This window comes from Moschus berezovskii, chromosome X (genome assembly GCF_049115385.1).
Source record: "Moschus berezovskii isolate FMDL1 chromosome X, NW_MosBer_1.0, whole genome shotgun sequence".
NCBI lineage: Eukaryota > Metazoa > Chordata > Mammalia > Artiodactyla > Moschidae > Moschus > Moschus berezovskii.
The window spans coordinates 97,339,395-97,366,012 of record NC_142488.1 but is presented as its reverse complement, the minus strand read 5'-3'; the positions used below and the strand labels follow the sequence as shown (position 1 = coordinate 97,366,012).

Here is a 26,618-nt window from a genome sequence, read left to right as displayed (position 1 = left end):
GGCACAAAAACAGAAACACAGACCAATGGAACAAAATAGAAAGCCCAGAAATAAACCCATGCACCTATAGGTACCTTATTCTTGACAAAGCAGGCAAGAATATACAACAGGGCAAAGACAGCCTCTTCAATAAATGGTGCTGGGAAAAGTGGACAGCTACACGTAAAAGAATGAAATTAGAACACTTCCTAACACCATACACAAAGATAAACTCAAAATGGATTAAAAACCTAAATGTAAGACCAGAAACTATAAACAACTCTTAGAGGAAAACACAGGCAGAGCACTCGACAACATAAATCAAAGCAAGATCCTCTACTGACCCACCTCCTAAAGTAATGGAAATAAAAACAAAAGCAAACAAGTAGGACCTGATTAAACTTAAAAGCTTTTGCACAGCAAAGGAAACTATAAGCAAGGTGAAAAGACAACCCTCAGAATGGGAGAAAAAAATAGCAAATGAAACAACTGACAAAGGATTCATTTCCAAAATATACAAGCAGCTCATACAACTCAATGCCAGAAAAACAACCAACCCAACCAAACAGTGGGGAAAAGACCTAAACAGACATTTCTCCAAAGAAGACATACAGATGGCTAACAAACACATGAAAAGATGCTCAACATCGCTCATGATTAAAGAAATGCAAATCAAAACCACAATGAGATATCACCTCACACAGGTCCGAATGGCCATCATCAAAAAGTCTACAAACAATAAATGCTGGAGAGGGTGTGGAGAAAAGGGAACGCTCTTGCACTGTTGGTGGGAATTGGTGGGAATGTAAATTGATACAGCCACTATGGAAGATGGTATGGAGATTCCTTCAAAAACAAGGAATAAAACCACCACATGACCAGCATTCCCACTCCTAGGCATATATCCTGAGGAAACCAGGGTTAAAAAACACACACGTACCCCACTGCTCATTGCAGCACTATTTATAATAGCTAGAACATGGAAGCAACCTAGATGTCCATCGACAGATGAATAGATAAAGAAGCTGTGGTACATATACACGATGGGATATTACTCAGCCATAAAAAGGAACACATTTGAGTCAGCTCTGATGAGGTGGATGAACCTAGAGCCTATTATACAGAGTAAAGTGAGACAGAAAGAGAAAGAGAAACATCATATTCTAATACACCTATACGGAATCTAGAAAAATGGTACAGAAGAATTTATTTACAGGGCAGCAATGGAGAAACAGACATAGAGAATAGACTTACGGACATGGGGAGAGGGGAGGAGAGGGTGAGATGTATGGAAAGAGTAACATGGAAACTTACATTACCATCTGTAAAATAGACAGACAACAGGAATCTGCTGTATGGCTCAGGAAACTCAAACGGGGCTCTGTATCAACCTAGAGCAGTGGGATGGGGAGGGAGACGGGAGGGAGGTTCAAAAGGGAGGGGATATATATATACCCATGTCTGAGTCATGTTGAGGTTTGAAAGAAAACAACAAAATTCTATAAAGCAATTATCCTTCAATAAAATAATAAAAAGAAAAAAATTTTAATGGTAGCATTGCTTTAAAAATATAATAAAATAAAATGTATATCATAGAATATCCCTGTGTTTCATTTAAGAGAAGCACCACGTGTATAACATATATACTTTTAAAGAAGTAACAAAGTATCACAAAGGTGTTTTAATATTTCTAATTCAATACCTATCAGTGAGACTAAATTTTTATCATGGGTTTAATGGTTACTTTAATTTCTTCATTCAAAATTGCCTATTCATATCATCTTCCCATTTTCTCATTGGATTAATGTCTTCTTATTACTGATTTTTAATAAAAGTATATATCAAAGCTATTTAGTCAAATGTTGCAAGTACTACCCAACCCCAGTTTGTCATTTGCTTTCCTTATTTTGTTTCTATTTTTTATGTAGTCAAATCTTTCCACCATTTTCTTCTTTCTGGTTTATGTCTCCATGTCATGTTTCAAAATTCCTTCAAACATATGAAATGTTCAACCTCATTTTTAGGAGAAAAATCACAAATTATATCTACCTTAAGAACAATTTTACCTAATATATGGGAAGAAATTAAGAAAAAGCTAGTAATACACTGTTTGAGGACACTGAGAAGAAAGGGGCAACTTCTGTGATTTCTAATGGGAGTGCAAACTGCTATAATCCCTATGGAAAATAAGTGGCCAGTGTTTTAAAAAAGTACAAATGCATCTATCTTTTGAACCAATAATACTTCTTTTGAAAATTTATCTACAAAGATATACATCTGTAAAATGACATGTAAAATTATATCCATTGCACCACTGTTTATATTAGCAGAAGAGGAAACAACCCAAACACACCAGCAAGGGGCTAGATAAACTGTAGCACATGCAGACAATGTATGATGCTATAAAAATTCTGAGGAAGCTCTCCATATACTTACTGATGTGAAAAGAGTTACAAAATGTTTAAAATAATTGTATAAAGCTTTAAGTTTAAAAAGCAAGGTACAGTGTGTAGAATATACTATTACCTATATTTTTAAAACAAGCAGAGGGCTAAGAATATATATTTTTATTAGCAAAGCCATAAAGAAACTTTGGAAGGATATATATAATTACAGTGGTTAGCTGAATAGACGGGGAGAGTGGGGAGAGAGTAATACAAGGTAGATGGGGGACAGTATACTTATTTATACTATGTTTATAGTCTTATTTTTGAACCATTTGACTGACTATATTATGTATTGTAAAATTATACTTCAATAAACAGTCCTCTCTCCAACCCAACAATTATTATTTATATATTTTCATATTCATATTTATGCAATTTAAGTATTTATGGTTTCATTTTCTAGCTTTAACTCACCTAGTATTTCTTTCAGTTAATCTCTTTAGGCAAAACATAACCCGCTTCCCCCAAATCACCTGGCTAGCCTGCTACTGCAATTCATTTATTCACTATTCCATCCTCTCTCTCCAGAATGGAAATGTAATCTTCATAAACTCAGGTTTGATTCTGTACTTTAAAATTTTTCACTGATTTTTCTATCCTTGTTCTACAAGAGATTTCCAATTATTGAAGCACTAGAAATCATTTATTTTTGTATTAAATATTTTAAATTTACAGTCAGATAATAAACTTACAATATATTTTCATGTTTTTCTACAAGCAAGTTATCATTACTTTCCTTAAAAAACAAGAGATAACTAATCTCATGCATTTATCCCCTCCATTTAAACTTCAGAATCTTGTCGAGACCCTCCTTCTTTTCCTTCCCACAAAGATTCCCACTGTGGTTTTATAAGAATCATATTAAATGCATCAATTAATTTGGTGCTAAATGACATTCTTATACTATTGAGTCTGTGTATTCTTCATTTATTCATGTCTTCTCTTATATGCCTTAGTAAATTTTACGGTTATCTTTATATAGGTTATGCATATTTTTAAAATTCACTCTTAGGTACTTCATACTTTTGGTTGAAATTGTTAATGGGAACTTCCTCCATTTTATTTCCCAATTACTACTGTTTAAGCAAAGAGTCGACTGCAAGGAGATCCAGCCAGTCCATTCTAAAGGAGATCAGTCCTGGGTGTTCATTGGAAGGACTGATGCTAAAGCTGAAACTCCAATACTTTGGCCACCTCATGCACAGAGTTGACTCACTGGAAAAGACTCTGATGCTGGGAGGGATTGGGGGCAGGAGGAGAAGGGGACGACAGACAATGAGATGGCTGGATGGCATCACCGACTTGATGGACATGAGTCTGAGTGAACTCTGAGAGTTGGTGATGGACAGGGAGGCCTGGCGTGCTGTGATTCATGGGGTTGCAAAGAGTTGGACACGACTGAGCGACTGAACTGAACTGAACTGAACTGAAACAAAGAGTCGGACACGACTGAGCGACTGAACTGAACTGAAACATGGGAAAGCTATTGTTTTTTGCATTATTTATTTTGTAACTGGCTGCATTACTGAAACCTCTTCACTAGCACTAATTAAATTTACACTTGATTTATGCCCATATTTTAAAATCTTGATCATGTGTCTCAGATACTGGCATAATTTCAGGAGCCTGACCTTAAATCACATACCCAGAGGTAACTAAGGAAACAAATGCCATTTAATATGACTTGCTTTCAAACTAAAGCCTTACTCTTTATTGAAGAGGTTTCAGTAATACAGGCCAGTTACAAAATAAATAATGCAAACCCAATAGCTCTTTTAAAAAACAAAGTCTCATTTTCCTAATCATAGGACTAGAGCAGAGTTTTTCAACATGGCACTGGTGACACTGGACCCGATAATTCTTTATCGCAGAGGGCTGTCCCATGGTAAGATATAAGGCATGTATATTTGGTCTTGTCCCCTTTCTGGGACAAAGATCCTAACTACCTTGTAACTTCCTAAGTAAGGAGAAAGACAGAAGCTTATTTGGGTTTTCTTCTCAGTTCCAGAAACAGCTCCAAGAGCAATAAAGGTTTCAACCACAACTGATTTATGTTAATGAGGTGAACTTTAGAAAGCCCCTCAGGCTTAGAGGCTGGTTACCAGAGGAACCAACAAAGTGATTCAGTTCAGTTCAGTTCAATCCCTCAGTCGTGTCCGAGTCTTTGCGACCCCATGAATCACAGCACACCAAGGCCTCCCTGTCCATCACCAACTCCCAGAGCTCACTCAAACTCATGTCCATCGAGTCGGTGATGTCATCCAGCCATCTCATTCTCTGTCGTCCCCATCTCCTCCCGCCCCCAATCCCTCCCAGCATCAGAGTTTTTTCCAGTGAGTCAACTTGTCGCATGAGGTGGCCAAAGTATTGGAGTTTCAGCTTTAGCATCAGTCCTTCCAATGAACACCCAGGATTGACCTCCTTTAGAATGGACTGGTTGGATTTCCTTGCAGTCCAAGGGACTCTCAAGAGTCCTCTCCAGCACCACAGTTCAAAAGCATCAATTCTTCGGCCATCAGCTTTCTTCACAGTCCAACTCTCACATCCATACATGACCACGGGAAAAACCATAGCCTTGACTAGATGGACCTTGGTTGGCAAAGTAATGTCTCTGCTTTTTAATATGCTATCTAGGTTGGTCATAACTTTCCTTCCAAGGTGATTAGAGGGTTGGAACTTTTAGCCTAACCCTCTGACCTCCCTGAAGAGGAGAGGAACTGGAGACTGAGTTTAATCATCAGAGGCAAAAGATTTAATCATTCATGCCAACATAATGGAACCTCCATCAAAACCCTAAAGGAAGGGGTTTGGAGAGCTTCTGGGTTGGTGTCAGTGCTAGGAGGGTGTTGGTGCCTGGAGAGGACATGAAAGATCTATGCTGCTCCCCCATGCTGAGCCTTACAGCATCTCTCTATTTGGCTGTTCCTAAACTGCAGCATTTATAATGAACCAGAAATTCTAAGTCAAGTGTTTTCCAGAGTTCTTTGAGGTGGTGAGCATCATAACTGAACTGTAGAACACCCAGCTGGTGTCTGGAGAGTTGGGAGAAATAGTTGGTATGGGAAGAACCCCCACATATTTGGTGTCAAAAGTGTGTGTCGAGAACAGTAAAAATTTCCTTTATGTGCACTGTGAAGTATTTAGCAGCATCCCTGGGCTTTACCCACTAGATGCAGGAACACTTACACAGTTTGGAAAACCAAAAATGTTTCCAGAGAGACCTCCTCAGTGGTCCACTGGTTAAGAATCCACCTTCCAATGCAGAGGACGAGAGTTTGATCCCTGGTCATGGTACTGAGATACCATATGCAGCGTGGCAGCTAAGCTCCTGTGCCATAACAAGAGAGAAGCCCCAGGGCCCCAACTAAGACTCGACGTGGCCAAAAATAAAGAAATAAATAATATTATTTTAAAAAATTGTCTCCAGATAATGACAAACATCCTCTGGGAGAGGGGATGAAAATCGCCTCCACTGGACAAGAGGAAGAGTTCAATATCACAATTTTCTCCATCTAGTGCTGTAAAGATAACAAAACCAGCCTTAATGTCTTCATATTTATGAACACAGGAAAATATCAACTATCTTAATAAATTGTTGACCACAGAAAGTAAGCATGATTTTTTTTTTTAACAGAATAGGGGAAGGTGGCCATACCTTACAAGATAGTGGCACTTGCTATAATAACAAAGTGGTAATACTAGAACAAGAAAGAACAGATCAATAGAACAAAATAGGATGCCCAGAAGCAGAACTAACCATATATAATAATTTGGTGTATGAGGAAGGCAGCATCTCAAATCATTAGGGAAAGAATGGCTATTTAATGAAATAATGGTTTCACTGATCAAAAAAATCAGATTCCTAAAAATGTTGAAGTAATCAATAGGAAGGCAGGAAATTCCTAAAAATATAAACCATAAAAGAACAAAAAGGATTAAATCTTAAGATGAAAAATGTCTATACAAAGAAGTCCAGAGAGAGAAATTCAGAAGAATGAGAGATTTGAAAACATGAAAATTTAAATCTTAAGGATTTCCATTTCCAGGAAAATGTACTTTTCCCTATTCTTCCTCCTACACACTGCTAAAACCCCTGGACATCATATACAAAACAAACAAGAAAACCCTGAAAGGTGGAGAGAAGAAGGCAAATCAGCTAGGGATCTTGAGACCCAAGAAACATTGTGGTAATGAATTCCATAGGTTTTCTTTCTGTCTCATACTTCCCAGGCATGGAGTTGAATAGGCTGGCCAGCAAGAAACAACAACGGGTATAGAAAAACAAAACCCAACAAAAGTCTGCTCTTTAGACAAAAGACAAAGAAAGAGACAGACCAATAATAAGACAGAAAACTTTTAGACAATAACCACTCTTCAGTAACCAAACACCACAGAAAAAAAGTGTGGCCCCACAACCTACCTATCCCAGAGAACAGCAAGTGAGGAGCCTAAACTTCCGCCACTGTGAAGCTACAGTGAGGTGTCTCAACATCCCAGCCAGGATAGTATCAGAGGAGGTCAAGTAGGGAGCCAGGATGTCATCTCTGCCAGCAGTTAATGAACCATGTCCTCACAGTGTCAGGGGAAACCACATCAGAAGCAGGAACTAGCAGACCTTTGCCTTGGGTAGCAATGGAGACGAACTGGGGAAAACAAAGTCCTTACAGTAACACAGCAAAACCCTTCTTTCTCGTGGCAAATAAACCCAGCTAAAGCAAAAATCTTCGATCTGATTTAGTCTCATAACATAATATGTTCAGGTTTCAGTTAAAAATCACTCATCCTACCAAGAACCAGAAAGATCTCAGATGGAATTTTAAAAGACAATACCAAGATGACAAATGTTAAAGCATCCGTGATAAAAATGCATCAAAAAGAAATTACGAACACACTTAAAACACAAGAAAAAATAGCCTTAGCAAAAAAAAAGAAGAAATAAAAATCTCTACAGAGAAACAGAAGACAGAAAAAAGAGCCAAGTGGAAATTGAGATAACCAGATAACCAATAACCAAAATCCAAAGTTAAAGCTAAGCAAAAGGACTCAGTAGTTGACTAGAAGGGATATCCTAGATTAGTGAACTTGATGACAGAATGATAGGAATCCACACCAAGACACTTAATAATAATTAAATTTCTGAAAATTAAAGACAAAGAAGAAATATTGAAAACAGCAAGAGAAAAACGGCATCTGACCTATAGAGGAAAAATTATTTGAATGACAAATAGTTACACAAACTGAGGTCCATCCATACCATGGAACACCATGAAGCAATAAAACAAAAAACACATGTGTAACAATCTGGATGATCTAAAGAAAAGTATACTGAGTGAAAAAAGCCATTCCTAAAAGATTATATGCCATGTGATTCCATTCATACAACATTTTAAAATTTTTTTATTATTTTTGGTTGCACTGGGTCTTCATTGCTGTGTGTGGGCTTTCTCTAGTTGTGGTGAGGGGGGGCTACTCTCTGTTGTGGCGTGCAGGCTTCTCACTGAGGTGGCTTCTCTTGTTGCAGAGCACAGGCTCTAGGCACATAGGCTTCAGTATTTAGGGCATGTGGGCTCAGTAGTTGTGGTGCACACAGGCTTAGTTGCTCTGCGACATGTGGAATCTTCTGGACCAGGGATCGAACCTGTGTCCCCTGCATTGGCAGGTGGATTCTTATCCACTGCACCACCACAGAAGTCCCATACAACATTTTTGCAATGACAAAATTATAGTAATGGAGAACAGATTAATGGCTGTCAGGATTAAAGAGTATGGGAGCAGTAGAAAAGTAGGTGTTGCTATCAAAGGGTAAAATGGGGAATCCTAGTAGTGAGAAGAACTATTCTGTATCTTGACTACCAATATCAACATTCTGGTTGTGATACTGTGCTATAGTTTTCAATATGTTACCACCAGAAGAAAATGGACAAAGGGGATGTGGGTGGGAACTCTGTATTTTTCATACAACTGCAATTTAAAAATTTAAAATCTTTTAATATCCATAAAATTCTAAGAAAAATAAAACAAACAAATGGGGGAAAATACTTTTTTGGGGAGGGGAGTTACATCTATCTTCACTAATGTCTAGCAGAAATTGAGCATTTCCCTTAATTATAAAGGTAGGAAACAAATCACAAAAGTTAGCAGAACCTGTGATTTTTGTCACCAACAGAAATCACAGGTATGAAAATACTTCTTATACAAATATCAGAGTTAAGATATTGCAACTGCATATAAACAAGAAAAAAGATAAACACTATATTAGAAAACTGAGCAGGGAAATCCCTGGTGGTTGAATACTTAGGACTCCATGCTGTCACTGCTCAGGTTCAAGGGCTCAGGTTCAGTCTTGGGTCAGGGAATTAAAATCCCACAGGCCACGCAGTATGGCCAAAAAAGAAAAAAGAAAGAAAACTGAGCAACGAAAGATACAAAAAGGGAAAAGGGAATTAATTCAATTCCCACTCTCCTCCCCACACAAACATATACCAAAAGAACACAAGTACAATTAATCAATAATTTGAAGAGAAGTCAGTGTTACTAATAATTAAAGAAAATGTAGATGAAAATGCCATGAAACTATTTTCAGTGTTAAACTACCAAAGCTTAAAATACAAACAAACAAAAGGGATAATAGCCAACATATTTAATACTGCAGGGAAATGTATACTTTCATAAAAATAACAAACATAGCTAATATTTATTGAGTACCTATTACATGCATGTCAGACAGGGTTCTAAGCATTTACTTTATTTATATTCACTTAACTTACCCAATCCTCACAACAACCTTACAAGGTAAAATGTTGAGCACTTATTGATGAGCAAACCAAATATTAAGAGATTAAAGTAACTTTTCCAAGGTTAGAGAACTAGTAAAAATCAGAGCCAAGATCCAAACATTTATTTTGTAGCTATTTTTTGATAACAGATGTATATTATTTGTATCAAAAATTCATTTCTGCAAAATTAAAATAATGCCCCCCCAAGGTAGTGACCAACTATTCTAGCATCATAATGATTTTAATGTGTCCTACAATGCCAAACCAATTAAATTTGGTTCAATTACCACTATTACAAAGTATAAATAAGCTATTTCTCTATTATCTATAATTGTAAAAATAATTTACCTTTTTGGTTGTTTCTAAAAGCTCTGAAATTATGACTATGAATTTATAATTTAATAAAATATACCATAAAGTAAAATGCTTAAATATCTCACTCAGTTCTAAGGCATCTACAATAAAACCATGCTTATATGGCTTATAAACCAGTACTCTTTATTAATTGCATTTTGCTTTAGCAAGATCCTAAATGTCTTCTCATTAATTTCCCTTAGGTTAAATGTATTTTACTGAATCCTACTTATTTAGAAACTATAACCCATGCAAATAAGATGTCTCTACTAGCCTAAATATTTCACCATTTCCCAACTATGCCATATAACTCACTTTATTTTATTATTTTAATATTCTCTAAAATTTTCTTCTACTGCAAAAAATGTTCTTTCCTGTTCTATTGTACCTCCTGATAAATTTCATTTCTGAAGTTTTATTTTTAAAAAGGAAAACTGAACATAGCAACAGATTGTGAAAATATATATACTTGGTTAATACAAGCATTAAGCAAGTTGAACAAAACACTTCAGTGTAACTCTATTATTACTAGAGGCCAATTTGTCTAGACTACTCATTCTCAGAAGGTTGTAACTTTCCCCCTCAAACATTCCTTGGTTCTAAACCTAAAACTGAAAAATCAGAAGTAGTAGTTTAGATTTAATTTCTATCACATCCTTCAATACTACTAATCTCCAACAAGAGAAGGAAGTCATATTCGGGTGAGTCAATCAGTCTTCTTCGAAATCAATCTTCTTCTCCATTATACAATATTGTGCTTCTCCATTAGAGAGCACAGTTCAAACCCTACCAGTGGACTGTCTGCTATGGTTGAAAAAAGCAATTGATTATGTAGCAGTTGTCCCACTAAATAATCATGTAACAGGAGTGAAGAGTAATCCTACAAATGCTGCATTCCTCATCAAGACTATATTGAAACTGGTGCAACCAGTCTGCAGTGCACTTCCACCAATGTGAATAAGAAGCCTGTTGCAGTTGCACACTGAACAGAGCTAACAGGACCAAAAACAAAAGGAGTAGATGCTGTTGCCTGGGGTGATAGGGCTCTGCTTGTTATAGCATTAGTATGGATGCTGGCACCCAGCCTAAGTGAAAGTCGCTCAGTGGTGTCCGATTCTTTGTGACCCCCATGGACTATACAGTCCATGGAATTCTCTAAGCCAGAATACAGGAGTGGGTAGCCTTTCCCTTCTGTAGGGGATCTTCCAAACCCAGGGATTGAATCCAGGTCTCCCACATTGCAGACAGATTCTATACCAGCTGAGCCACAAAACCCAGGTTTGATTCCTGGGTGGGGAAGATCCGCTGGAGAAGAGATAGGCTACCCACTCCAGTATTCTTGGGCTTCCCTTGTGGCTCTAAGAGTCAGACACGACTGAGCGACTTTCACTTCAATTCACTTCACCCAGCCTAAAAGCCCCTATTATTACTGTAGGTTGTGTGAAAACCGTGTTGCCTGTTTAGTTTTTGTGCAATTATTATAAATAGAAAAAGGACAAAAATTAATAGTTCTCCGGACTTCCTTGGTGGTCTAGCGGTTAAGAATCTGCCTGCCAATGCAGGAGACATGGTTTTGACCCCTGTTCCAGGAAGATCCCACATGCTAGGGAGAAACTAAGCCTGTAGGCCACAACTACCGAGCCCCCACTCTAGAGCTGGGGAACTGCAACTACTGGGCCTATGTGACACATCTACTAAATCCCATGTTCTCTAAGAGCCATGCTCCAAAAACAAGGGAAACCACTGCAATGAGAAGCTGGCACATTGCAATGAAGAGTAGCCCCGTCCTTGCAACAGGAGAAAGCCCAGAAAGCCCAGGCAGAGCAACAAAGACTGAGCACACCCATAAATAAATAATTTTTAAAAATAAAGCAGTTCTCTGACACATTAAATGGCAGCTAGATAGCATAGCACCTGTCAATTTTTTTTAATTGAAAAATAATTGCTTTATAAATTTTGCTGTTTTCTTTCAAACCTCAACATGACTCAGACATGGGTATATATATATATATCCCCTCCCTTTTGAACCTCCCTCCCGTCTCCCTCCCCATCCCACTGCTCTAGGTTGATACAGAGCCCCGTTTGAGTTTCCTGAGCCATACAGCAGATTCCTGTTGTCTGTCTATTTTACAGATGGTAATGTAAGTTTCCATGTTACTCTTTCCATACATCTCACCCTCTCCTCCCCTCTCCCCATGTCCGTAAGTCTATTCTCTATGTCTGTTTCTCCATTGCTGCCCTGTAAATAAATTCTTCTGTACCATTTTTCTAGATTCCGTATAGGTGTATTAGAATATGATGTTTCTCTTTCTCTTTCTGTCTCACTTTACTCTGTATAATAGGCTCTAGGTTCATCCACCTCATCAGAGCTGACTCAAATGTGTTCCTTTTTATGGCTGAGTAATATCCCATCGTGTATATGTACCACAGCTTCTTTATCTATTCATCTGTCGATGGACATCTAGGTTGCTTCCATGTTCTAGCTATTGTAAATAGTGCTGCAATGAGCAGTGGGGTACATGTGTGTTTTTTAACCCTGGTTTCCTCAGGATATATGCCTAGGAGTGGGAATGCTGGTCATGTGGTGGTTTTATTCCTTGTTTTTGAAGGAATCTCCATACCATCTTCCATAGTGGCTGTATCAATTTACATTCCCACCAATTCCCACCAACAGTGCAAGAGCGTTCCCTTTTCTCCACACCCTCTCCAGCATTTATTGTTTGTAGACTTTTTGATGATGGCCATTCGGACCTGTGTGAGGTGATATCTCATTGTGGTTTTGATTTGCATTTCTTTAATCATGAGCGATGTTGAGCATCTTTTCATGTGTTTGTTAGCCATCTGTATGTCTTCTTTGGAGAAATGTCTGTTTAGGTCTTTTCCCCACTGTTTGGTTGGGTTGTTTTTCTGGCATTGAGTTGTATGAGCTGCTTGTATATTTTGGAAATGAATCCTTTGTCAGTTGTTTCATTTGCTATTTTTTTCTCCCATTCTGAGGGTTGTCTTTTCACCTTGCTTATAGTTTCCTTTGCTGTGCAAAAGCTTTTAAGTTTAATCAGGTCCTACTTGTTTGCTTTTGTTTTTATTTCCATTACTTTAGGAGGTGGGTCAGTAGAGGATCTTGCTTTGATTTATGTTGTCAAGTGCTCTGCCTGTGTTTTCCTCTAAGAGTTGTTTATAGTTTCTGGTCTTACATTTAGGTTTTTAATCCATTTTGAGTTTATCTTTGTGTATGGTGTTAGGAAGTGTTCTAATTTCATTCTTTTACGTGTAGCTGTCCACTTTTCCCAGCACCATTTATTGAAGAGGCTGTCTTTGCCCTGTTGTATATTCTTGCCTGCTTTGTCAAGAATAAGGTACCTATAGGTGCATGGGTTTATTTCTGGGCTTTCTATTTTGTTCCATTGGTCTGTGTTTCTGTTTTTGTGCCAGTACCATACTGTCTTGATGATGGTAGCTTTGTAGTATAATCTGAAGTCAAGAAGGTTGATTCCTCCAGCTCTATTCTTCTTTCTCAAGACTGCTTTGGCTATTCGGGGTCTTTTGTGTTTCCATGTGAATTGTGAAATTTTTTGTTCTAATTCTGTGAAAAATGCCATTGGTAATTTGATAGGGATAGCATTGAATATGTAGATTGCCTTTGGTAGTATAGTCATTGTCACAATATTGATTTTTCCTATACAGAACATAGAATATCTCTCCATTTGTTTTTTAAAATCAATTTATTTATTTTAATTCGAGGCTAATTACTTTATAATATTGTAGTGGTTTTTGCCATACATTGACATTAATCAGCCATGGGTGTACATGTGTCCCCCATCTTGAATCCCCCTCCCACCTCCCTCCACATCCCATCCAATAGGGTTGTCCCAGTGCACCAGCTTTGAGTGCCCTGTTTCATGTATCGAACTTGGACTTGTAATCTCTTTCACATATGGTAATATACATGTTTCAATGCTATTCTCTCAAATCATCCCACCCTTGCCTTCTCCCACAGAGTCCAAAAGTATGTTCTTTAATCTGTGTCTCTTTTGGTGTCTTGCATATAGGGTCATCATTACCATCTTTCTAAATTCCATATATATGTGTTAATAGACTGTACTGGTGTTTTTCTTTCTGACTTACTTCACTCTGTATAATAGGCTTCAGTTTTTTAAATTAATCTATTTATTTGGCTGCACTGGGTCTTAGTTGTGGCACCCAGGATCTTAGTTGCTGCATGTGGGATCTAGTTTCCTGACCAGAGTTCAAACCCAGGCCCCTCACATTGGGGACTCAGAGTCTTAGTCACTGGGCCACCAGGGAAATTCCCCATGATAGTTGGAGTAGGTGGTAATGTTCCCAATTCCTTCCCAGCATCTCCTCCTTGTCCCCAAACCCCCAGTGGCCCTACATGTTTTGGATAGCAGGGTCTTATTTATTGTCATGAATTGTTTAACAGTTGGATGTAGGCAGCAATAGATTCAAAGGCAGTTACTTATTAAGCACTTTTTTTCCCTTTGAAAAGGAAGAAGAATATCTGTAATTATGTATTGGAGTCTGGAAACAGTTGGTTCAATTCAGCACAGATATTTATTGAGCACTTAGTATCATGTGCCCTGTGCAGTGATCTATAGTGAGGATGAAAAGATAAACTGTTTTCTGTTAACCAGTTAATCTTATTTGTGTCTTTATGTACTTGATTTCTCAAACTTTATTTCTTTTATAGTTTTTATTTTAAATTTTCAAGCAAGCGGCCAAGTAATGTTTTCTGAAACTTTATTCCAGACTTCTATTTATTATTTTTTCTCACAGACTTATTGTATAATTCACATACCACATAATTTACCCATTTAGAGTGCACAGTTAATTGGTTTTTAGGATATTCACAGAGTTATGCAATCATTACTGAATTCCATTTTACAACATTTTCATCATTCACCGAAGAAACACCATGCATATTAGCAGTCACTGCCCATTCTTTCTTCACCCCAGTTCTGGCAACCACAAATCTGCTTTCTGTCTCTATAGACTGCTCTGTTCTGGACATTTCATATAAATAGAATCATGCAATATATGGTATTTTGTGATTAGCCTCTTAGCATGTTTTCAAGGCTCAATTCTTTTCCTTTTTATGGCCAGATAAAATTCCATTGTATTAATATACCACATTTTATTCATTATCTCATCAGTTGATATTCATTTGGATTGATTTCTTTCATCTTTTGATATGAATAATGCTGCTGTGAACATTCGTATACATATTTCAGTGTGGATCTATATTATCATATCTTTTGTTGTGTACCTAGGAGTGGAATTACTGGGTCATATGGTAACTTTATGTTGAACACTTTGAGAAAGTGCCACACAGTTTTATTGAAGAGATTACTGTTTTACATTCCTATCAACATTGCATGAGGTTTCTAATTTCTCCATATCCTTGTCAACACTTGATATTATCTCTTTTTTACTTTAGCCATTCTTTTTGATTTTTTGATGTGAAAATTGCTCAGTGTGTCTGACTCTTTGCAACCCCATGGACTATACAGTTCATGGAATTCTCTAGGCCAGAATACTGGAGTGGGTAGCCTTTCCCTTCTCCAGGGGATCTTCCCAACCCAGGTATTGAACTCAGGTCTCCTGCACTGCAGGCAGATTCTTTACCAGCTGAGCCATGAGGAAAACCCTTAGCCATTCTAGTTGCTATGACATAGTATCTCACTGTGGTTTTGATTTGCAAGTCCCTAATGACTGATGACATTAATCAAGTGTTAGGTGGCCATTTGTACCAACAACTTTGAATCTTTCTGACCATTCTTGTTTAGTCACCATCTTCTTCTGACCACCGCCTGGAAAGGATCTCTACATTTAAGGATTCATGTCCTTAGTTTTGCTTACCTGGATAATCCAGGATAAACTCCCTATATCAAGTTACTTAACCAATTTAACCATTACCTCATCTATAAAATCTCTTTTGTCAAATAAGGTAATGTGTTCACAGTCTCTGGGTATTAGGATGTGACCATCTTTGGGGCACCATTTTTCTGTCTATGACACCATCTTAACAATATAAAATTTTCTGATCCATGCACATGACATCTTTCAATTTATTTAGGATGTCTTTCTTTCAGTAATATTTAAAGTTTTTCTGGATACAAGGCTTGCACTTCTTTTGTTAGGGTTGTTCATAATTATTATTCATTTTGAATAATCATAAATGAAATATTCTTAATTTCATTTTTGGATTGTTCATTGATAATATGTAGAATTGTAATTTATTTTTATATTGATCTTGTATCCTGCAACTTTGCAGAACTTATTGTTCTAATAGATTTTTTTATGGATTCCTTAGGTTGTTATGTATTCATGATCATATCATCTGTTAATAGAGATCATTTTATTTGTTCTTTGCAATCTGGTTGCCTTTAATTTTTTTCTTGCTTAATTGTTGTGGCAAAAACTTCCTATGTATTGTTGAAGTGGTAAGAGCAGACATCCTGTTTTGTTTTTGGTGGCAGTGGAAAAGTATTCAGTCTTTCACTATTAAGAATGATGTTAACTGTAAGTTTTTCATAAATACCCTTAATCCCGTGTAAGAAGTTCCCTTCTTTTTCTAGTTTGTTGAGTGTTTTCATCATGAAAAAGTGTTGAATTTTCTCAAATGCTTTTTCTGCTTCTATTGAGATGATCATGTATTTTTAAAATAATGAGATAATTAAGGTATCATTCATATGTTTTAAAATTCACCCTTTTGAAATGTACAATTCAGTGTTTTTTTAAAAATGTATTCACAGAGTGTGTAACTATCACTACTATGTAATTCAAGAACATTCTCATCACCCCAAGAAGAAACTCTGTAACCGTTAGCAGTCACTCCTCATTACCCTCTCCTCCCAGCTCCTGGTAACTAACCACTATTATACTTTCTGTCTATGGATTTGACTTTTCTGGACATTTCATATAAATAGGATCATACAATACGTAACCTTCTGTGTTTGAAAGTGAAAGTGAAAGTGTTAGTCGCTCAGTTGTGTCCGACTCTTTGTGACCCCATGGACTGTAGCCCACCATACTTCTCTGTCCATGGGGTTTTCTAAACAAGAATACTGAATGGGTTGCCATTTCCTTCTCCAGGGCGCACTTCCCAACCCAAGGATCCAACCCAAGTCTCGTGCATTGGAGGCAGATTTTTTACCATCTGAGCCACCAAGCCCAAGTATTCTTGCCTGGGAAATCCCATGGACAGAGGAGCCTGGTGGGCTACAATCCATGGGGTTGCAAAGAGTTGAACACAACTGAGTGACTGAGCACACACGTGGACTGTAAGCCACTAGGCTTCTTTCAGTGGGATTCTCTAGGCAAGAATACTGGAGTGGGTTGCAATTTCCTTCTTCCGGGGATCTTCCTGACCCAGAGATTGAACTCACATCTTCTGCACTGGCAGACGGATTCTTTACCACTGAGTCACCTGGGAAGCTCATACTAAGCAATACTGATGAACTATTTTTTAAATCAGGATTTTACTTTGTCATACATTTTCCTTGCTTTGTTGTTATTTCTCTATATAAGTAAAGTTTGTTATAATGGTGTTTACTTGTTAAAAATGATTTTGACTTTTTCTTTCGCTTGTTACTTTAATTTAGGGTTACTCCAGCATCTACTCTTGCTGCCGCTGCTAGTTCAAGCGCCATGTTATTTACCTCATTTTCAAATTCTTCCACCTGCACTGCTGCTACTGGGCCCTCGTGTAAGTTACTGGTGGCAAAGAAAATACAATTGTTTCACATTAGGCCATTTAACTCAATTTGCCAGTATAAGCTATGGATCTCTGGCATCTCATAAGTTATCATTATGCTCGATCCCATCTGTAATTGCTGATATCAGTAGTAGCTTTGCTTAAGAACCTAATTGTCATGGCTTCTGCTGTGAATTTTATATTAACATGATTATTACAGCTTAACGTGATGACTTTAAGCATATAATTCATTAACATTGTAATGTTTTGAAACAACTTCTTGAAGCTAATGGGAATAGGAAGAGTGGGAGTTTTGCCAAGTATGTCTGAAGGGAAGAAGTCTTATTATCCTTGTGAATAAGATAAAATGGGAAACAAATGTTGGAGCCTTGCTGTATTTTATTCTTCTATATAGACCAGGTTTGTGATCCTTACATTTTACCTATAAGAAGTGTTACATGACAAAAGGACCAGCTGTAGTTTTGTACTTTTATGACAGTGTGGGATGTCTCCTGTTCTCTCTTCTTAAAGATGAACACCTGGATGCTTTGAGCTGAGAACTGGGACATTAATTATCTCATAACTCCAACTTCTTTGCTACACATCTTCCATTAGTAGAGTAGTAACAAATGTTGAGAATATTGAATTCTGTATATATCTTAGGTAATTATGTTTTACAGTTCCACATAAACTGCTGGTACTTTGGAGGTATCTACACAGTGCCATGATATTAACCATTAGATTTTGTTATTAAAATCCTAGCAGTAATATGGTCCTCCCAAAGCTCTATTATAGCAAAATTGTCACCATTTCTGGTAAAAAAACTTGCCAGGAATTGCTAATAGCTAGTTCAGCATGAAAAATGGTGGCTTGCCATCCCCATTATCTTGTGCAGTTGGCATAGGTGAACATTGGTTCAAATTGCAGGTTACCACTTGAGTTATATTTTCTTCCAAGTAGGGATGATTTTAATATTGAGACATGACTGAGATTCTGAAAACCTCTTGATATATAATATCTTTCTCAAGCATAATAGATGTTGTGAATATTACCCTATCTGAGGTTGGGAGTTAGAATTCTTGAACAAATTCCATTTTCAAAGTCTTTGACTTCTGATCTTTGATAGGTTTTTTTTTCTTTCCTGTCCTTGATGTCCTTGCCTACAAAATGAAAAGAAATCCTGACCACAGTATTTTATAAAATTAACTTTAATGAGATATAGTCTACATGTCATAAAATTATTTTAAGTGTGTATTTCAGTGATTTTTAATAAAAATTTACTGAATTGTGTAACTATCATGATAATCTAGTTTTAGAACATTTGTATCATCCCAGTAAGATCTCTCAGCCCAAGACAACTACTGATCTATTTTTTGTCTCTATCTATGCCTTTCTGCACTTTTCATATAAATGGTTTGACTATAGTTTTTTGAAATTTAGCCAAAGTTACTAAAGGACTCCTCAAATGAAAAAGACTCTATATAAATTCTTCATTCACTATTTTTGATTAAAAGGGTAATAGGTAATATTATGTTATTCTTTGCAGTTGGTGCCCCAGTAACTTCAGCTGGAATGTTTGGTGGTACACCTTTGGGATTTGGATTAAGTTTCTCTGGAGCATATGGAGCAGCTGTTGTTGCATCTAGTAAGATTTTACAATTATTGGGATGTATTTGGATGCTCATTGGAAATGTAAGAACAGTAAGTAGGTTGTATTCCTTAGTTTCTAGGATTCAGTTGGTTTTGACCATCTCATCAGAGTATCCAAAAGGTACATCAATGTTGAGAATTGTCGAAGAGTGGAAGGAGATAGTTGATACCAATGATATTACTTCTTTCAGATGACTATAATCAGAGCTGCTATCAAATTCTTGTCAACTTTGAAGCTTAAACATTTTTATTATTGATCATACTGTTTAAAGTGACCCAATATATTGGGATTCCTAGTTTTAGTCTCTAAAAATTAATCTAAGATTTGACCTGTGTTGATCCTTTCCTAAAGTTGATTACAGGAGTTTCTGTAGATGTATCCTAAATTTATTTCTGCCATTTAGGTACTGCTGCTGCTAAGTCACTTCAGTCATGTCCGACTCTGTGTGACCCCATAGACAGAAGCCCACCAGGCTCCCCGTCCCTGGGATTCTCCAGGCAAGAACACTGGAGTGGGTTGCCATTTCCTTCTCCAATGTGTGAAAGTGAAAAGTGAAAGTGAAGTCACTCAGTCGTGTCCGACCCTTAGCGACCCCATGGACTGCAGCCTACCAGGCTCCTCCATCCATGGGACTTTCCAGGCAACAGTACTGGAGTGGCTTGCCATTGCCTTCTCCGCATTTAGGTACTAGGTAGGTTGTAAATTCACTTTCACTTTTCACTTTCATGCATTGGAGAAGGAAATGGCAACCCACTCCAATGTTCTTGCCTGGAGAATCCCAGGGACGGGGGAGCCTGATGGGCTGCCGTCTATGGGGTCGCACAGAGTCGGACACGACTGAAGCAACTTAGCAGCAGCAGCAGGTTGTAAATTAAAGAAAACTTAGTTATACATTAGTGAAAGTGTTAGTTGTTCAGTTGTGTCTGACTCTGTGCGACCCCATGGACTGTAGCCCATGGAATTCTCCAGGCAGGAATACATAAGTGGGTAGCCATTCCCTTCTCCAGGGGATCTTCCCAGCCCAGGAATCAAACACAGGTCTCCTGCATTGCAGGCAGATTCTTTACCATCTGAGTCACCAGGGAAGCCCCTAGTTATCCATTGCCTATTACCTGTAGTTATCCATTGACTGTTACCTATTGTGAGCTGGGTGGTTAGAGATCAATTACTACTTAAACCTACCATTTAAGTTAGACTCCACTTTAGGGAAGTGTTGTTTGTTTTCAATTTTAAAAGTTTACTTAGGGCTGAAATGAATCTTTCTTCAAACCTGTCATAAGCTAAAAGTCAGTCCGTCTTAAGTTTAAAGTAATTATTTGTAAACAGAGGTGTATACCATCTTTTGCATGACCAACACTTAACTGAGTTTCTACTGTGTATTTGGCTAATTGGCCATCCTATGAGCATTATGAAGGGTATGGCTTGAGAACTTTTTAAGTTACCGTATTTGCAAAAAAATGTAACACATAGTTTCCCTTATAAAATGCTGAACAAAAAATGGATTCTTTCAGTCCTGGGTTGAGTCAGTGAAGTATGAATTTGCAAGCTCTTTGGTGACTCTGCCATACCTCACCCCTACCTAAGTCTTCAAATTCCTTCCTGCATACTGGTACCTCTGCTACAAGCCCATGTATCTACCATTGCCTTGTGTACTTAACCCACCTCCCATCAGACATGTTTCAACTCAGTACACCCAGCCCAGAGTTGTTTTTTTTTCCCCTACTCACCTTTCTTTCTAGAGAAGGCAATGGCACCCCACTCCAGTACTCTTGCTTGGAAAATCCCATGGATGGAGGAGCCTGGTAGGCTGCAGTCCATGGGGTCGTTAAGAGTCGGACACGACTGGGCGACTTCACTTTCACTTTTCACTTTCATGCATTGGAGAGGGAAATGGCAACCCACTCCAGTGTTCTTGCCTGGAGAATCCCAGGGATGGGGGATCCTGGTGGCCTGCCGTCTATGGGTTCGCACAGAGTCGATCACGACTGAAGCGACTTAGCAGCAGCACCTTTCTTTCTCCCCAAGTATATTTACTTGCTCAGATTCATCTCACAAATTAGCCCTGTAGGGCAGCTCTCAGATATCTGTGTCTGTAAATCTATCGCCATTTGGGATTGTTTTCTGTCCTAGGTATAATCCGCAAGTTTTAAGAGAAGCTTGTTTGTTGTCAGTCTCATCTTTTGCATGAGTCTTAAGAAAGTGAATCTAAAGTGAGTCTTAAGAAATGAGTCTAATGCTGTCCATTCCTAGCATGGAATAAGATACATAGTTGTTGATCAGACAGGATAGGAAAATTGAATTGTATTTAAAGAATGGTCTCACTATTTTAGGCTTCCCAGGTGGTGCAGTGGTAAAGAATCCACCTGCCAGTGCAGGAGACGTGGTTCGATCCCTAGGTCAGGAAGATCCCCTGGAGGAGGAAATGGCAACCCACTAAAGTATTCTTGCCTGGGAAATCCCATGGACAGGGGAGCCTGGTGGATTACAGTCCATGGGATGTCAAAGAGTTGGACCCGACTGACCACACTGAGTATAGCACATTGAGCACTCACTTTTTTATGTGTGATTTTTTAGATTATCAGAATGAGATTTATTTAAATGTAAATCCAAATTTGTTATGTATTATTTTATATTATTTATAAAACAGTGCACAGGTAACATGGAGTTGACTCGTATTTAGTTTTGACCAGAGTTGTAACTTGTAAAATCAGACTGTGATAGAACCTTCATTTTCAAAACTATTGCTTCTTTTGGAATTAGTTGAAATGTTATTGTTATTTTAATATTGTCTACTATGACAGAGCTAATTTATACCTTTTAAAAATAGCTTAAAAATAAGGAATAAAATAATCATGCCTTTGTGTTTAGACTGACAGGTATTAATTTCCTGAAGGTATCACACAGCATCTTTGGAGAGGCATTGACTTGTGTTAATTTCTTTGTTTAATGTTAGTGATGGTAGTTGCTTTTCTAAATATTACAGAAACCATACACACATGCATACATACATATATCACACCCTCTGGAGGGAACAGTATGGTTCTTTCCTTAACAGCCTTTTTTCCAAACACATGCAAACATACATTAAATGTGTTTTTGTTTTTCCAAAAATGGGATACTTATACTTAATCTTAGAATTTGCCATTTTCTTAAGTATATATTATCTTTGGACATCTGTCCATGTCAGGAAATGCTGACTTAAAAGAAACTTCTTTGGGTGAAGATAAGCTCCTTTACAAGAAAGACTTGCGTTTTTCTTAATGGTTTATCTGTTTTTCTGTCTTTTTTTTTTAATTTTTAATTTATTTAATTACTAATAAATTAAATGCTAATTAAATGCTAATTACTTTACATTATTGTATTGGTTTTGCCATACATTGACATGAATCTGCCCCGGGTGTACATGTGTTCCCCATCTTGAACCCCCCTCCCACTTCCCTCCCCAACCCATTCCTCTGGTTCATCGCAGTTCTGTCTTGAATGTAGTAATTACACAATGTTAAAATGATTAATCAGTAAAAGGGGGGGTCTTGATGTCATTAATTTTCAGCATTTCTGAGGAAGGAATTCTTTTCAGATCAGATTTTTTATTCTTAGATGAAGAATGTGATGACATGTGTCAGTAAAGAATGCCACATGGGATCTAATCTGTAATCTCTCCAGTGTTTTAAGTGATGGTGACCCCATGATCTTCTCTTGCCCATTCCACTTTCTAACACAAAGAAGGGGGGAATTATCGTTAGAATCCTTGTGGCCAAAAGGGAAATGAAATCTTGTAGAAAGCTAATACAGGTATTATCATGGCAATGAACTTCAAGGAAACTGGAATTTAGAAGTTGTTTTAAAGTCAGCTTTAGGAACCTCCTGAATTTAATGTTGCATAAACATAATTTAGCCATTCTCCTTTTGTCTTTTTTTAAATCTTTTTTTAACTTCTTTTTGGTTTCTTTACCCCTTTTTCTGCCTTACTATTTTAGCTTATTTTTAATTTTGACTTTCTCATGACTCTTTAATTCAACTTCACGTTTTTCCTCTGTCAGTCCTCTGTCTATTGTCTGATTCTTTCTACATGTTTGGAAGTATTTCCAAATTTCTGCTTAGAGTCTGATGCTTTCCATATTTCTGGAAATACTTCTATATTTTTACCTGCCATCTGATTCTTTCCAGAGTTCTAAATTTTTGAAAATGAGATTCTGACCCATCTTATCCCTGTTTGGCTAGAGCTTTTTGTGCCAGACCTTCTCATAGGCTGCCAGTAACATAGATGCCCACCCTTGTGAACTAGGATCAAAGGATAGAGTTTTAGTAACTCTATCCTTCCCCATGTTTATTGCCCACTTCTCTTCTACCTGTAGTTTTCTCTTGGTTTTCTGAACTTTTATGGCAGTTTTTGTTCTTTCTTACACAATGATCACTTAACAAACAATGCACAAAAAATTGTGGCTTTTAACTATAATACTGGCTAAGATGTATGCCAACTATGAGCTATGGTGTAGAGAAGCAGCAGTCTTCCCTACTGATAGAAATGCAAATTGGCAAAATCTTTTTGACAGGGGAATTTGGAGAGAAATAATTACAATTTAGAGCATGCTGACCCTTTGGTCTAGCAATTTCATTTCTAGGATTAATTACACAGATATATTCAAGTAAGTATGCCAGGTTAGAGATGTACAGAGATTTTGTGTAAGATTGCAATTATTCTTTTCTTCAAAGTTTAGCAGAACTTACCAGTGAGGTTATCTGGGTCTGGAATTTTCTTTATGGGAAGAGTTTAGAGGATTGATTCGATTTCTTTAATGGTTATAGGTCTGGTTAGGTTATAAATTTTATTTTTCTACACATTTATCCAAGATTTTCAGTTTTTAGCAGGAAGCTTAATCCAGATAACTGGCCTGCCATATATTATAGCAATGTTGAGTTAAAACCCATTACAACTTTGAATTTAAATTCACATTAAAGCACTTCTATGGTTTCTTATCCTGAATGATCAAGTGCTGAGTTTTAAATTTTCTTACTTATTATTAACATTATACACTTTATTTTCTAGCTACAGCATCAACCACCACTACCACCACTGTTACCACCACCACCACTACTACCACCACTAGTAGCTTTACCTTGAATCTAAAACCACTGACATCAACTGGGATTAATAACACTGTTCCAGTCAGCATTACATCTATACCTTTTACTCCGACTGTTAAGTAAGTATTCATTTGAAAATTTGTATCAGTTTCATTTTATTTGTCATACACAAGACGTAGTTTGCTTGTGTATCTTTAGAACAGTGTTTGAAAATTAGGTAAATGACTCAGAGTCAAGGAGAAATTAGAGAAAGGCTATCTGTTTCTTAGAAGTCGAACAACTAAAAGGATACTTTTGTCTTCTGAATATTATTATAATACAATTATTACTGTTGGGAATAATATATAATATTTATTATGTGATTACTATATGTTGAGCAATATGACAGTGCTTTACACACACATCATATCATTTAATCCTCACAATAACCTTGTGAGTTAGGTACTATTTTGTTCTCACTTTATAGATGAGGAAACCAGAGCACATTAAGATTTTATAATCTGCCTCTGGTCATATACCTGGTTGAGCCAGGATTAAAATTCAGGCAGTCAAGCTCTAGAGTCTGAACTCTTATAATTTATGCCAGTTTGGAAATACTTTATTTCCAATTTGGGGCTATTATGAATAAAGCTGCTATGAACATTTGTGTACGGGATTTTGGTGAACCTGGGCTTCCCTGGTAGCTCAGATGGTAAAGAATCTTCCTGCAATGCAGGAGACCCAGGTTCAATCCCTGGGTCAGGAAGATCCCCTGAAGAAAGGAATGACTACCCATTCCAATATTCTTGCCTGGAGAATTCCATAGTCAGAGGATCCTTTGGGGCTATGGTCCATGGGGTTGCAAAGAGTCGGACATGACTGAACAACTAACACTTTTGGTGAACCTAAGTCTCATTTCTCTGTAAAGCCCAGCTGTACAGTTGCTGGGTGGTATGGCAGTTGCAAGTTTAGTTTTTAAGGAAATTGCTATAAATCTTTTCCAGAATGGCTGTGCCATTTTACCTCCCCAACAACAATGTATGAGAGATTCAGCTTGTCCATATTCTTGCCAGGATTTGGTGTTGTCACTATTTTTTATTTTTGTTGTTCAGTTGCTCAGTCATGTCCGACTCTTTGCCACCCAATGGACTGCAGCATGCCAGGTTTCCCTGTCCTTCACTCTCTCCTGGAGTTTGCTCAAACTCATGTCCATTGAGTTGGTGATACTATCCAGCCATCTTATCCTCTGTTGCCCACTTCTTCTCCTACCCTCAATCTTTACCAGCATCAGGGTCTTTTCCAGTAGTCAACTCTTTGCATCAGATGGCCAAAGCATTGGAGCTTCAGCTTCCAGTATCAGTCCTTTCAATGAATATTCAAGGTTGATTTTCTTTAGGATTGACTTCTTTGATCTCTGCAGTCCAAGGAACTCTCAAGAGTCTTCTCCAGCTCATAGTAGTTTTAATATGCATTCCCCTGACGACTAATGATGTTGGACATCTTTTCATATGTTTATTTCCCATCTGCATATTCTCTTTGATGAAGTGTTTGTTCATATCTTTTTTTCCATTTCTACTTCAATTTTTTTTACTGAGTTTTGAGAGTTTATGTATTCTAGATACCTGCCCTTTGTTAGATATGTGGTTTATGAACAGTTTTTTCTAACTCTGTAATTTATCTTTTCATCTTTTAAAGAGTGTTTCACCAAACAAAACTTAATTGACAAGGTCTGATTTATCAATTTTTCCTTTAATGAATTGTACTTTTAGTGTCAAGTTTAAGAACTCTTTGCCTAAGTTCCAAAGATTTTCTCCTAATATTTTTCTGAAAGATTTATAGTTTTACATTTGCTGTATTTCCTTAGGATAACTTCCAGAGACTTTGAATGGTTGTTTTTAAAATAATCCTTACCAGTTTTGGTGGTTTTGTTGGGGAGCAGGTCGGAGAAATGCCTGTAAAATGTGGTAATTTTTTCTGTAAGTTCTTCTGTGTTATACTTTTAAAAATCTGATCATACTTTGGAAAGTATGATCATCCAATCATACTGTATCTTTCTTTTTAGTGCAATCATAACTCCTGTGATGACATATGGTCAGCTGGATGGTCTGGTAAACAAATGGAACCTTGAGTTAGAGGATCAAGAGAAACATTTTCTTCACCAGGCCACCGTGGTCAATGCTTGGGACTATACACTGATGAAGAATGGTGAGAAGGTAAGAAGATGTGCTCAGTAATTTACCTGCATTCTGATGAACGCAAAAAATAGACCCATGTTTCATGGTTAATTTTTACTTCCAATATTAGTGATAAACCTGAAAATATTTTCCTTAGGTAATAAGTGCCCTGAATTAGGAACTCTTTCATACTTGAAGTGTATATTACAAAATAAATATTGCCTTATAGTTATAATATAAATTCAAATATTTATACTATTATATTCTTATTTTCCTTTATAGATAACTGCTTTACATGGAGAAGTAGAAAAAGTGAAACTGGATCAGAAAAGGTAGAACCTTAGCTTCCCTAGGTTTGGAGATTAAAGATCTATTTCTTTGTCTAGTTGTTTTTCCTTGTTATAGTTTATTGACATTTATTTTGTCACTCCCAATTCCTTTCATCAGCCCTTCTATTGA

At 37.2% G+C, this 26,618-nt stretch overlaps 1 protein-coding gene across 1 annotated transcript in view; it reads left to right on the top strand.

Moving 5' to 3' along the window:
• NUP62CL (nucleoporin 62 C-terminal like) overlaps positions 1–26,618 on the top strand; it is an 86,596-nt gene that overhangs the window by 25,331 nt on the left and 34,647 nt on the right. Inside the window, exons 2-6 of the mRNA XM_055437637.2 lie at positions 17,179–17,282; positions 18,817–18,915; positions 23,969–24,125; positions 26,048–26,198; positions 26,442–26,491. Of these exons, the coding sequence (XP_055293612.2) occupies positions 17,225–17,282; positions 18,817–18,915; positions 23,969–24,125; positions 26,048–26,198; positions 26,442–26,491 (515 nt within the window). The 5' untranslated portion in view covers positions 17,179–17,224. The remainder of the gene's footprint in view (positions 1–17,178; positions 17,283–18,816; positions 18,916–23,968; positions 24,126–26,047; positions 26,199–26,441; positions 26,492–26,618) is intronic.